At 37.9% G+C, this 13,806-nt stretch overlaps 1 protein-coding gene across 2 annotated transcripts in view; it reads right to left on the bottom strand.

The window, feature by feature from the left end:
* Positions 1–13,806, bottom strand: part of LOC127854455 (phosphatidylinositol 3,4,5-trisphosphate 5-phosphatase 2-like) — a 55,506-nt gene that overhangs the window by 28,082 nt on the left and 13,618 nt on the right. Inside the window, exons 1-3 of one of the 2 annotated variants that reach the window (XM_052389500.1) lie at positions 1,840–1,974; positions 1,158–1,305; positions 36–204 (exon numbers count right to left, since the gene is read on the bottom strand). In XM_052389500.1, coding sequence (XP_052245460.1) covers positions 36–204; positions 1,158–1,305; positions 1,840–1,926 — 404 coding nt within the window. In that variant the 5' untranslated portion in view covers positions 1,927–1,974. Of the gene's footprint in view, positions 1–35; positions 205–1,157; positions 1,306–1,839; positions 1,975–13,806 lie in introns of those variants that run through there. The other variant, XM_052389499.1, reaches the window with a different exon arrangement.

Below are 13,806 nucleotides of genomic sequence, written 5' to 3'. Positions count from 1 at the left end.
CCCAGAAATAGGCTCAATTATTAACGTGTACACACTGTGACAGATCAAGCTGTGTGAATCTTTTCTGGAGATCTAGTTTGTCATGGTCCGCATGACTGTTGGATTTGCGCTTCTTTTGCCCAGGAGGGGTAGTTCTGAGTGGGGGCATCTCAATAAAGTCTTCATCTTCATCCTCCTCATCTTCCTCGTCATCCTCCTCATCATCTGAAATAGTGTGTTAATATTTGCAAAATTTTGGTAAAAACTGGGCTTAATGCATGTGAGTAAAGAAGCGTCCCAGATTAGCTTGTGCAGTAAGCACCAGCTTAGCAAGGACGACATTTTCAGCTTTTTATGAAATTTTTAATTTTAAAGAAGTATTTTCTTAACGAAAATCCAGTCTAGGCAGACTGCACAGGCTTATCTTGGATCACACTTAATGAACATACATTAAACACAGTTTTCCCAAAATGCAGCTAATTTTGAAAACCCCTACCACTCAGCTTATCATGAAGACCAAACGGTATGTATACAAAATCAAAGATCTCAATGTAACCCTTTACCACTTAGATAAGCATTGACATAAACATTGTGGTCTGTTAAAATAACAAACACATTACATTAAATACCTTTTTAGTTAAGTTTACAAGGCTTAATTTCCATCCCTAAGATACTGATGAGTAGCAAACAGCATAAAACATGAACAGCATGCGAGTGACTCGCAAGTTTGATGCTGGTTGCATAAGCCATTTTTACTTAGCTTTTTAGCAAGAGAGAAAAACATGACATGGATGCAGCATTCCCTACCTGAGCGAGTGACATCTTCTGAGGAGCCGTCTTGTCGTACAGGGTGCACCTATGCACGCACCACATTCCCTACCTGAGAGAGTGACATCTTCTGAGGAGCCGTCTGGCGGTACAGGGTGCACCAAGGCACACACCACACTCCCTACCAGAGAGAGTGACATCATCTGAGGAGCCATCTGGCGGAACAGCGTGCACCAAGACACACACCACATTCCCTACATGTACCTGAGAGAGTGACATCTTCTGAGGAGCCATTCGGCGGAACAGGGTGCACGAAGGCATACACCACATTCCCTACCTGAGAGAGTGACATCTTCTGAGGAGCTGTCCGGTGGTACAGGGTGCACTAATGCACACACCACATTCTCTACCTGAGAAAGTGACATCTCCTGAGGAACCATCTGGCGGGAAAGGGTGCACCAAGGCACACACCAGGCCGTTGTTCTCCTTCTTCTTGATGTAGTCTGCTATAAGCTCTGTCAGGTCGTTGTAACCTTGTGTAATAATACCTCCTACTGACTGCAATTACAAACCATGCACACTTATTAGTTTGCTATGTCTTCTTGTTTGCCTCAGGTAGATAATCTAACAATTGGTCATAAATTGAGTAGATTAATTAACCATGAGTCTTTTTTACATAAACAATTCTCTATGGGAAGTTTAAATAAGACCTCAAACTTTGGATGGACATTAAAACTTATTCATTATATGTATAATAAACTTTTAACCATCACTATTTCAGTAACAGTGATGTATTTCTTTAATTGTATTTTTAAAATGCTTTCGTGCACACATTGGTATAGTTTCATTTTGTTAGGTTTAAATATAAAACCCAATTAACATCTAGTTTTGTTATACATTTATTTAAATGATCGAATTATAAATTTAAGTGTTTATTTTACTTTGAATTCCCCAAAATGAAAAAAAAGATAGATGGTGAAAATGCATAAAATGCATTATTGCAAAAAAGGACTATTTATTTAAAAATTGCATAAAGCCATACATACTGGATACTGACTTGTTGCTGCAATGTGAGATATTCTTGTCAGTTACCTGAACATGCAGCTTGCCGTCTGGGCCAGGTAGAACCCTGTACTGATGCACTTTGGATTGCATTCTGCCAAAAATGCAGCAATGCATATATTATATCTTATGCATATTGGAAAGCATCCTGTAAACAATCCAACACATGAATTTTTTTTTTTTTTTTTTTTTTTTTTTTTTTTTTGAAAACCTTGGATAGTGTCCTGCAAACAAGGCAAAAATTCACTTTGTATATCTTAATCACATTGGATAGCATCCTACAAAATATCCTACAAATAATAAACTTGGATTGCCTCCTGCAAACAATTTAAAAATCAAACATAATGTCATGTGTTTTCATCACTAACTTGATTGAACTAAAATGCTGGGATGTTGGGGGCACTTAGAGATCAAGTTGGAAAAGTACAAAATCTTTAGAAGTGGAAAATTGGTGCCTTATTTTGAGACCCAATTACAATAAGATACAAGCATTGACTTTTTATTTTTGCATTCCTGATATAAGTCAAATACGAAAATGTCCTACGAACAACTTGCAAAGACAATAGAGAAATAATCATAATTTTAAAATCATACATTGTATACCCTTAGCAGTGTTTTTAATTCGAAATCGGGTCCGGTAATCGGCGCCATTCCCAATGGAAAAAAAGTATATATTTTCTCCAAATGGGAGCTACAAATTCCCCATGGAAGGTTCAAGAAAAAAACATTTTTTAGATCTCAAAATGTTGTTTAACTACCATCCATACAAGTTCAACCTTAGTGAATATAATACTGAAAACAATTGTATTCTCAATTTTAAAGCATGTTAAAGCAAAACAACAACAACACAAATTTTCCAATTTTAGTCAAAATGCCGCAAATTTGCCCAATCCAAAGGGACCCGGCCATATTCCAAAAATGGTGAAATAACACTGCCTTGTAATAACTGTTTTAAATCAGTTTCTATGAAATACCTTTATTAAACTGACATCTTTTAGTAAAATAAACATCAACAGCACACTCTCCGTTCACATTTCCAGAATCCAGCGCCAACTTGCATATCTCGCCATACATGCAAGTATTGCACACTAATTGCAGGGGGAATGAAATTTTACAGAAAATTGTTAAGGAACCAGAAAGCTGTGCCAGACAACAGAACTTCTTGACCGCAATCTGGCACTGGCTTCATTCTGGAGTCCATTCCCAATAAATCATGAAAAGTAAAATATCTTCAGGAACCAATTTTTCTTATACAAAGCGTTAAATGAAAGATTATTTAAGCATTATTTCTTTCACTAATTTGGGAATGAGTTCAGATCCATTTGGATTTGGAAAAAACTTGCTGCTTTGAATAAAACTAGGATACTGGTGTTTCTATTCTTTTGCTGACAAAGATTTTATAACGAAAGGATTCGTAGTCGAAATAGATGCTTTGCGCATTTTCACTGCTACAGTATAATTACCTCCCTTAGTTTTAAATTTGCCAGGTAAACAATATGATATTGTAACTTGTTCTTCATAAAGTAAGTGAATTGTATAGCTAAAAATAATGTATTAAGCATTTAAAGAGTATTTGATATTTAAGGAATGTTTTTAGTAAACCCCTGCATATATATTCGGCTAGTTTCTGTGTAAGTGAAGGAGAAATGCTGATCGGTAATTTCCGTAGAGTGCGGAGGGAATTCGGAAACGTCGGTAGTTTCCGGATCGTGCCTTTCCGTTGGCTAGGTGGCGCTCTGTTCGCCAGTATATAAAAGGCTTGCAAATAGACAAGTTGGGGAGTCCTCCGGTGTATGCGAGCGGATCAACATCTGAAGAAAAGGGACGTTACTTAAAAGAACAGTATTCTGGAGCAGTTGGGCATTTACGTTGGCTTTAAACGGTGCTGCCCGGGCTGCAGAGTTCCTGTTTCTTGGAGAGGGTCTTCAGAGGGTTGGAATCTACGGACGTCGTACAAGGCAGTGACGGAAGCTTCACCTAAGGCCTTGGGGTGACGTGAGCCAGTGTCTTCGCGGAAGCCAGTAGCCTCACGGAGGCGGTGACATGTAGCTTCACGGAAGCCGGAGGATTCGTGGAAGGAACATCGGCATTGTGAGGCCGCGCACATAGCGCTCGGTGGCGGCCTCAGGAAATCGGTCGAAGGCATCGATTCCCCTCTTTTGGTCGCATTGTATATATTTAAGGCGACTCAATTACTCTTCATTTTTCAATCATAAGGCAGGTAGCCTGAGAAAAATTAGTTTTTATTAATTGTTATTTGTAATCGGCCTTCCGAGGGTTTCGGAAGGCACATCGTCATTGTGAGGCCGCGCACATAGCGCTCGGTGGCGGCCTCAGGAAGTCGGCGGCTCGCGCTACATATTTGGTGGCAGCGGTGGGATCGGTTACATAAACCTACCGACAGTTCTATCCTGTCAGCCCCAAGCCTCTAAATGGCTCAAGGTAGTGACGCAAGTCTTCTTGAAGCAATGGAGCGGTTGAAACGGGAAAATGAAGCCCTCACCGAATACTGTGACACATCGGCTTTTGAAAGACATTTGGAGTTATCAAAGCGTGATAACATGCGGACTGGCGTGTGTTCTCCTGTTCCTGAAAGAGAGACGCCTCTGCCTCAATCAAAGCAAAATGATTTTGAAGGAAGCGTCACATTGAATCAGACTCAATTGAAACCTTTAGTATTGTGAAGGCAGCTACGTATGATGGTCAATCATCGTTGCGAGATTATAGAGCGCACTTTGAGACGTGCGCAGTGATTAATCAATGGGAATACAACGACAAGGGATTGTATTTGGCAGTGTCGTGGCGTGGCCAAGCGCAAGGGGTATTGAGAAACCATGCACACAATTCCAGAGATTATGATTCACTGTTGCAAGCCCTAGAAGAACGTTTTGCGCCTCCTAACCAGACGGAACTGTACAGAGTGCAGTTACGCGATCGCAGACAAAAAGCATCAGAGACCTCGGGAGAGTTGGGGCAAGACATTCGACGGTTAACCAACCTGGCATACCAATCTGCACCGGCAGACCTGAAAGAAACATTGGCCAAAGAACAGTTTCTTGATGCTCTTCAAAGTGCGGACATGAGACTACGCATCAAACAGGCCCGACCAGTAAGCCTCAATGAAGCCATCAGGCACTCTGTGGAACTCGGAGCCTTTTATCGTGCAGAAAGAGCAAAGTCCGACGGCCATGTGTCTGCGGTAGCTACAGATGGCAATAAGCCAATGAAGCAAATCGATGAGCTTCAAAAGATGGTCAGCATGTCTTGGAGAGATAAGCGGAGGCATGGCAAGCCTCGGTGACATTATCATTGGATGTGATAATGGGGGCTTTGTGTTTTCGGTTTAGTACGAACCATGTTAAGTAGTGAGTAGTTTTATTTTTGGCACTGATGTTGATACATTCATTATCTCAAGAAGAGATTCGCTATTGCATTGTGTACGATAGCTCTTGTTGAAGTTTGCTTGTGTACAGTTTTTGGATTAGTTGTAGTGTTTGATTGTATTAGTTTTGTATATTGGAATCATGAGGGGACTCATGTCAAATCGGAGGCGTGGGTAATATAACGAAAGGATTCGTAGTCGAAATAGATGCTTTGCGCATTTTCACTGCTACAGTATAATTACCTCCCTTAGTTTTAAATTTGCCAGGTAAACAATATGATATTGTAACTTGTTCTTCATAAAGTAAGTGAATTGTATAGCTAAAAATAATGTATTAAGCATTTAAAGAGTATTTGATATTTAAGGAATGTTTTTAGTAAACCCCTGCATATATATTCGGCTAGTTTCTGTGTAAGTGAAGGAGAAATGCTGATCGGTAATTTCCGTAGAGTGCGGAGGGAATTCGGAAACGTCGGTAGTTTCCGGATCGTGCCTTTCCGTTGGCTAGGTGGCGCTCTGTTCGCCAGTATATAAAAGGCTTGCAAATAGACAAGTTGGGGAGTCCTCCGGTGTATGCGAGCGGATCAACATCTGAAGAAATGGGACGTTACTTAAAAGAACAGTATTCTGGAGCAGTTGGGTATTTACGTTGGCTTTAAACGGTGCTGCCCGGGCTGCAGAGTTCCTGTTTCTTGGAGAGGGTCTTCAGAGGGTTGGAATCTACGGACGTCGTACAAGGCAGTGACGGAAGCTTCACCTAAGGCCTTGGGGTGACGTGAGCCAGTGTCTTCGCGGAAGCCAGTAGCCTCACGGAGGCGGTGACATGTAGCTTCACGGAAGCCGGAGGATTCGTGGAAGGAACATCGGCATTGTGAGGCCGCGCACATAGCGCTCGGTGGCGGCCTCAGGAAATCGGTCGAAGGCATCGATTCCCCTCTTTTGGTCGCATTGTATATATTTAAGGCGACTCAATTACTCTTCATTTTCCAATCATAAGGCAGGTAGCCTGAGAAAAATTAGTTTTTATTAATTGTTATTTGTAATCGGCCTTCCGAGGGTTTCGGAAGGCACATCGTCATTGTGAGGCCGCGCACATAGCGCTCGGTGGCGGCCTCAGGAAGTCGGCGGCTCGCGCTACAATTTTAACAATTCAGAAATAAATGTGTTTTAAATATTAGATTGAGTAATTGTCATTAATGTCACTGCATATGAATGCCAAATCAGACAAAGACAGTTGAGCTAATTAGTCCTTGGAATCTGTGGAATCTAGACTGAGCTAGAGGGTTCCATTGTGGCAATACAATATTCTCTTTTTATATTTTGATAACCAACTCTGAACAATATATACTTACTTCTTCAAATCAAGAGGAAAATAATTGTTTAACATTCTAGAAATTTCTTTCAAAGTTTCAGTGCCAAAGGCTGTCAGTTATCTTTAAACAAATCAAATGGGGCATGAAAAACATAATCATAATTTTCAGTTAATCATACAAATGATAATTATTACAACCAAAGTTAACATCAATCTATGCAAGGCATCAGCTGTTGATAGATAGCTAAAGAAAGCGTTATCAACAAATATCTGTAAGTTTTAGTGATTCTTAGTATCCATGATTATGTGGAAGTATGCAATTAAACAATTGGGTTGCAAAAATCTCACAAGAAACGAGTTTTTGATTTAAATTTAAAGATTGAACATAACATAAAATAAAATAAAAACTCATATCCAAAAGAAAATAAACACACAAGAAAGTACCGGTAGTCATCACTAGATTTAAAAAAAGAAAGAAAATAGGTCACAGGATATAAAAAAACACAAGAATCCTTGATTGCGATATCTTAAGTGAAATAGATTCCTTGGTACACAAGAAGCGGTAATATAATACCAGTCCATGTCTGATGATTCAAGTAAAAATATTAAACACAAAATTTCCCCTACAGGTGTTAAATGAGAAAAGTTCTTTATCTGTTAAGCACGATTCTCTAACAGCCTGTAACTTGATATCTTTTATCACAATAACCATGACCATTTCTCAATCTGTAACTGATGGAGATAAAAATCTTTGGTATCCTGGAATATCAATGTTTGCAAAACCCGCAGCAAATAGAGAAATGGTATTGCACTTAAATGTTAGCACGAAATTTAACCCTAAGGAAGTTGAGCCATAGAAGTTGGATTCAATTAAGAAATTAAAATATAAACATGATATGTTTATATATCATGTATACCCCCCTCCCCCAACAAATCATATTACGACTTACAGTTGTCCCTGCGACCTCAATCTCATTAGAAGTCTTCCTCTCATCCCTAGTAACCGTCAAACAAACTTGCATGACCATGGGTCAAGACATTATTCAGAAAGAAAATGGTCTACATATCATGTTACTATGCTAGTTTTGACCAGTGAACGTTAGCATTGATAGCCACCTATTTGTCAAAATTTAAAAAAAGGAAACGATAACCATCATACTAAATTGCATGATTTTAGGTCAAAGGGTACTCCAGTATGGTTCAAAGTTCTTGGTTCAAGCCCCATTGACCTTGACCTTTGACATTTAAAAAACAACATCAAACAGCTCATTCCTTTCATCTGAAGGGGAAATTATCTCAAATGGTAGGATCATAGGTAAATTGCCTGATCATGGGATAAACCTTCCTCTTGGCACTACATGGAAATAAAATGGTCTACTTTCCAACCAGCCATCTGACAGGAACCAATTGACCCACAGGTGTAAAGCAATACACCTTTGCCCCTGCTTCTTCAAAGTGAGTAGTAATAAATTGGTAAGGACTATGCACCACAATGAGAACGATATCATAGTGACTAACAAGAATAGTCATAGTTACCCAATAGGAGCAGCTTTACCACAGAGTTATCCAGGACATATTCACCAACTCCTCTGTGAATATTAAATGACCTTTTTAAATCATAATATTACTAAGGTATCTAGTTAGTTCTTATATTTTGACATTTAAGTGTTTAAAACAAGTAAATATTGCTCGAATTAATCTTGATTGTGTTTTTCGTAAGCAGAAACACCGGGATTTCACATATTTAAAATATGAAATGAAATTTGTCTTGAAAAAAGTTAATACAGACATGGCGAAAGACCGTCACAATGTGACCAGGCCAGACTGGCCTATGAGAAGAAATAATTTACAGGCCAGTTTTTTATTTCACAGGCCTCAATTTTTTGTGAGCGTTAGCTCACAAATAATGCAGACCGAATTTTGCAAATCACTATGCCTTAGCTACGCTAGGAACCGTAACTCAAGACTACCTGTGTGGATAACTCCAGTAAAATTTAGCAGACGACAGAATGCTAAAAGCGTGTGCTTTAACCACCGCCTGTTCTCACTGGTACAGTACATAGTGTGTATTTAACAGCTTGTAAGACAACGTTGGCCAGTCTATTGTTTATAATTGAAATATGTACATATTGGCTGCTTTCAGGGAAAACGGGGCTTAATGCACGTCAAATAAGATTAGCCTGTGCACACTGATTAGCTTTATCAATGATTTGAAAAGAAACACATCTCGACCTGTGTTTTAAGACACACTTTTTATAAATTTGAATGGGCTGTGGCCATTTCAAACGTGCGATATAAAATGCTATAACATAATTTTGAAAACTGAGTTGCGTCTAAGATTATACAACAGCGAACAAATTCAGTGCCTTCAGCGCTTTAATAAGTGTTGTATTCCGGAGGGACATTGCAACTTAAATTCACAAAGGGAATTTTTACATGTGGTTGATTTATGAAAGGACAAAAATAGTGTGAACAGCCTGATTTGAAGAAATAAATTAAGTGTATGATTCAGTTTGGTAAAAAATATTTACACATATAAACATTAAACCTACATAATGTAGTTGTATTGATGTATTAAACAAATATTTATTAATGCATTAAATACATTATCCTTTTTTTACCCTGTATTTCACTAAAATGCCATAAGTTACAGTAAACTGTATACAGTTACACACATAATAAAGCAGAATATGCACGTGAATCTGATTATACACAGATCCCAGAACATATAAATCGAATCATGTTTGTCTGTTTCCATTTTCGAACGATAATTCAGTTGGATTTATTTGTTTAAGTTTTTGCGAGTAGGATAAACTCCAAATTATTAGCATGCATCCGTTGTATCGGCCCTCTTAATGAAAACATTAAAATGTAGGAATTGAACGAATACATAAACATGCATGCGTTATATGTCAATATAAAGTCAATATATAGTTTAATGTGTATTTCTGCACATAACAACGAAAACTTCATTTGAATCGGCAATATTTTGACATAATACTTGCTAGACTTAGCTCCCTGTAGTAATCTTTAGTTTCATGCACCGACCCTCTCAAAGCATTTGCCCTTCTGATTGGTTGTTAAGATTTGTTACTATGCGCATGTGCTTGTTCTAAAAATAGTTACTTAATTGAAAAACGAAACTCTTGCTCATTTTTTAAAATATGTTTACATTTTATTTAAAAATAAGCGGCATATAACACATTTTATAAAGCTACTACTTATCCATTAACAAAGTACTATCTATCTATTTATACTGCCAAGCGCCATTTAGAGCATTATATGCAGAGGGACATTATCGAATCCGTTTCCTGGGAAGAACCGGAACTTGGTGCCTATGGAGGAGATAATGAGACGCTCCCCGAGTAGGGAGCGAGCCCACGAACTCCCGATCGCTAGGCGGACACCTCATCCAGTACACCACCGCGATCTCTTACGTATGTGTTACGTAATTTAAAAATCGTAGCATGACCCTGGAATAAACATGACCTTCTTTCCAATGAGCTCCGGAAATCATGAGAATGATCGTTATGGCAAGCGGAATGCACATTAATTCCTTAAACCACGGTTTAACAGTTAACTATATAGTTAAGAGACTTTGAACCCGGGTTCAAAGTGCCGTTTGCACATTAAATCCTTAAACCCGAGTTCAAGAGTTTGAACTGCAGTTCAAAGTCTCTTAACTCTATAGTTAAGAGAGGACCAATGAAATCGCGGCATTTACCTTCTATATATAGCTAATTGTGGTTTAAGCTCCGCTGATTGGTTGTCTCTGAATTATGTAGATAAGAGATTTGTATCTATTTTTAGACACACTTTGAACTGCGGTTCAGGGGGATAAATGCAGCAAAAAGTTAACCAGAACTGATTGAATGAGTTATGTTTTGAAATGCGCATATGGAAATAGAAGGCTTTATTATTTTCAAATACAAAAATTGCTGATTGAAAACAAATGCCATGATAATGTTTTGAAATACAAATTCTGTAAGTTGAATGATTTTAAATAATTTTCCGAAAAGGTGAACTTAAATTGGCTATTTTTGACAAAAAAATGCATATGCCGTCTGGCCTAACCTGTTATCATACAAAATAAATTTTACCCTTTATTTTTACATCATCTCACATTGACACTAAATCCCGAAAGAAATTATTGTGGACTGGACTTGTGAATTAACGTTTTTTGCCAGGTTATTCTAAACTGGTTGACTGACTGTACAGTCAAGTTATCATTACCGGATCATTACCCATAGCGCATCACTTTGATGTTGAAGACTATGCGTATCGCGATAAATAGTTGACATTTTTAGATGATATTTTGCACACAGCATCTTCAAGGCCGTTTTTTTTGAATGCATTGATTGAGTCGTAATTGGAGCTATTCGTTGTTAAACATTTTGGTATGTTTTGGCGACATGTATATACGACTTTGTTTACTTCCGTCTCGTTTCCAAAAAGAGGTTTAACATTATTCGCGGACACATTCTAAAACTCTGTTGAAAAGTAACGAGTTTACGCATTAATTTAAAGGCCATTTAGTAGTCTTTCTCCCTGCAAAACTCCGTTTCAGTTTTGATTCGTGTTTAAGATTTTGCAACACCTTAAATGAAATGAAGAATTAGGGCAATAACGGATCAAGCGTGATAATATGCGTATTTATAACTGGCAATGTAACTTGGTCATTGTTAACCACACAGTTCATGTGTCGACAATTCAAATAGCATGTTAGATGCCCCCGGAGTGGTTTCGATCACGTGATCCGTTATGTCTACAACTGATCCGTTAATGCATGAATTCTGCGGCGAAAAAAAGGTATCACAAATACATTTTGCCTGCGATTAAAAATAAAAATATGTGCTGAATCAGTAAGCAAAGTAATATTTAACCAAACTGGTGTAAAAGAAGTCTTAAAACATTTATTGCTTTTCATCAGAACAACTTTATTACGCTACTGATCCGGTAATGGTAACTTGACTGTATAACGGATAGCTAAGCCTAGTGACTTCGAGCCTCATTGCAACGGATGCATAATGCATTCAGTATTTAAATCATTAAACCTCGAAAGACAAATGTCTTTCTTATTGAAACATGCCAGCGGTTTTAAATTTCCAACAAATATTATTTGTTTACAGCGCGAATGTCATGGTACACTGATTCAGCCATTACAGGATCGCTTATTTCTGCGTTTAATAAGACCGAGTTCATGGAAATCGCTTCACACTTGATGAAGTAATAGCTGTTCAAAGCGATGCACCCTATATTCGGGTCATTTTGAGTTGAATATTTGATAGTGAAAATAGTAATAATTGATTTTTCGCTATAATTTGATTTTTTTTTCATTCAAAATGATGTTTTTGACGATGCTGGAACAGCAGCGTCCAAGGTTTGATAACCAGTAAAAAAAATCTTCACAATGGCGACCTATGTAAAAGACCGAGCCAGTCCGATTAAGATAACTCGATTTTTCAGTTACTTCCCTTGGCATTCGCCACTGCGTAGGAGATTGCTCGTTGATTTTCATTGATAACATTCTCCTAGCAGAGTTGTCGTTCGTGTTGATAAAGGTAAATATTAATAGAACAGCATATCCTGGGGAAACAGATTCAATAAGTGTATCAGAACGTTAATTTCAAATAAGTAATTTTACATCCATTTTATTTTTATGGACCAATGAAATAACTATATATTTTCTCTATTTTGTTTGATATTTGTTCTCGATTTAGTAAATAAATTGCGAATAAAAACATGTAAAATTAACTTTTTACGTGATCACAAAACTAAAGAATGCGAACGATTTCGAACCTGCAAATTGTAAACGCTGCACTGCTATGATATATATAGATAAAACAACATTGCTTTGCGAGATTGTCCGTCCCGCTAGCGCAGTGGTAAGGACGTTCGTTCTTTCACCTTTACGACACCTGTTCGATTCCCGCTCCCGGCGCAATGTTATATTTTGTATGTTTTGTGGTCACCATTCCTGACAGTTGTTTTTTTTCCGGAAAATCTCATTCCCCCCCCCCCGCAGCATTTGACCATATAAAAAATTTAAAAGTATTTCAGTACAAAACAAATAGCTGGAAATTGCAGCTATCATTCAAAATTCGTCCCAACTGTCGTCAATCTAATCTTATTAGGTAGGAGTGCTGGACGCACTCCGGGTCCCAACATTATGCAGCCTCAGCGCGGAGATAACTCATTACCTTGGAAAAACACAAATACACACACTGGGTGCAGCCTAGGCGCGTATAGACTCAAACAAGGCAACAAACTCAAGTGCGGGCACAATCATTTAAAATTTACATATTGAATACGATATTTTAACAGAAATTACACAACCACCTAAGTGTACATACCATGTTTGATATTTCGTTCGATTGTTAGATTTCAGCATATACATGTATAAGGTCATTTCGCTATTAGTTAACTTATCCATATGTTCGTGGGCGAACTCGGATAGTCAAGTGCTCATACGATTGAGCTCACATGGTCCGGCTATGTGCTCATACCTACTTTCGAGAATCATCATGAATGTATTGCCATACTTAATTAACAAGAATGTGACCCGCCTCCCAGTTTCGCTCAATGGGTCAAGATACCCACGGGTACTACTTCCCCGTACCCCTAAACTTTTTTTCGTACCAAAAATGTTTCGTACGCAACTTTTTTTCGTACCAAATTTTTTTCGTACCCAAAATTTTCGTACCCAAATTTGTTATCGTACCCAAATGTTCGTATCAACATACACAATTGTGGTGATATAGATAAACTTAAATTGACGTTTTATATCCATCCTCTTCAAAAGCATCGTCACATCAGTACTGCCAGTACTTTGATTACTTATTAATATCATAGGAGGTTTTGGAGATTCCGATAATGACGTCAGGTTTTCACATGCGCAAGTTTTGGCCGTCAAGACAGTGGCCATTTCGCTATTGTTTGCATTTGATGAACCGCATCGTGATACGGTTACCATAACAATCTCTATTTGGCACATCTTCGCGACCATTTTTAAGAACAAAAAAATATTCAGAAATGGAAATTCTTTCAGAATAAATTGAATTCAATGAACGAACACAAATAAAGACGAAAACAAACAACAAAAAGATTGATTTTATGTAATCAACATGTAGTATTAACTGATTTGAACCTTTATATGTCTGTAAAAACTTACCTTGTTACAGATTAAATAAATCCTCTTGATAAATGTAATTGTTTTTATTTAATTGTGGCAGGTCAATAAACACAATTTATGATGCCTTCATGTCATCTCTTGGCATATTGAGCAGACATTTAAGCCAAAGTT

This window comes from Dreissena polymorpha, chromosome 13 (assembly GCF_020536995.1).
Source record: "Dreissena polymorpha isolate Duluth1 chromosome 13, UMN_Dpol_1.0, whole genome shotgun sequence".
In the NCBI taxonomy this organism is placed as follows: Eukaryota; Metazoa; Mollusca; class Bivalvia; order Myida; family Dreissenidae; genus Dreissena; species Dreissena polymorpha.
The sequence above is the reverse complement of the archived record's forward strand: the minus strand, read 5'-3'. Positions and strand labels throughout refer to the sequence as shown.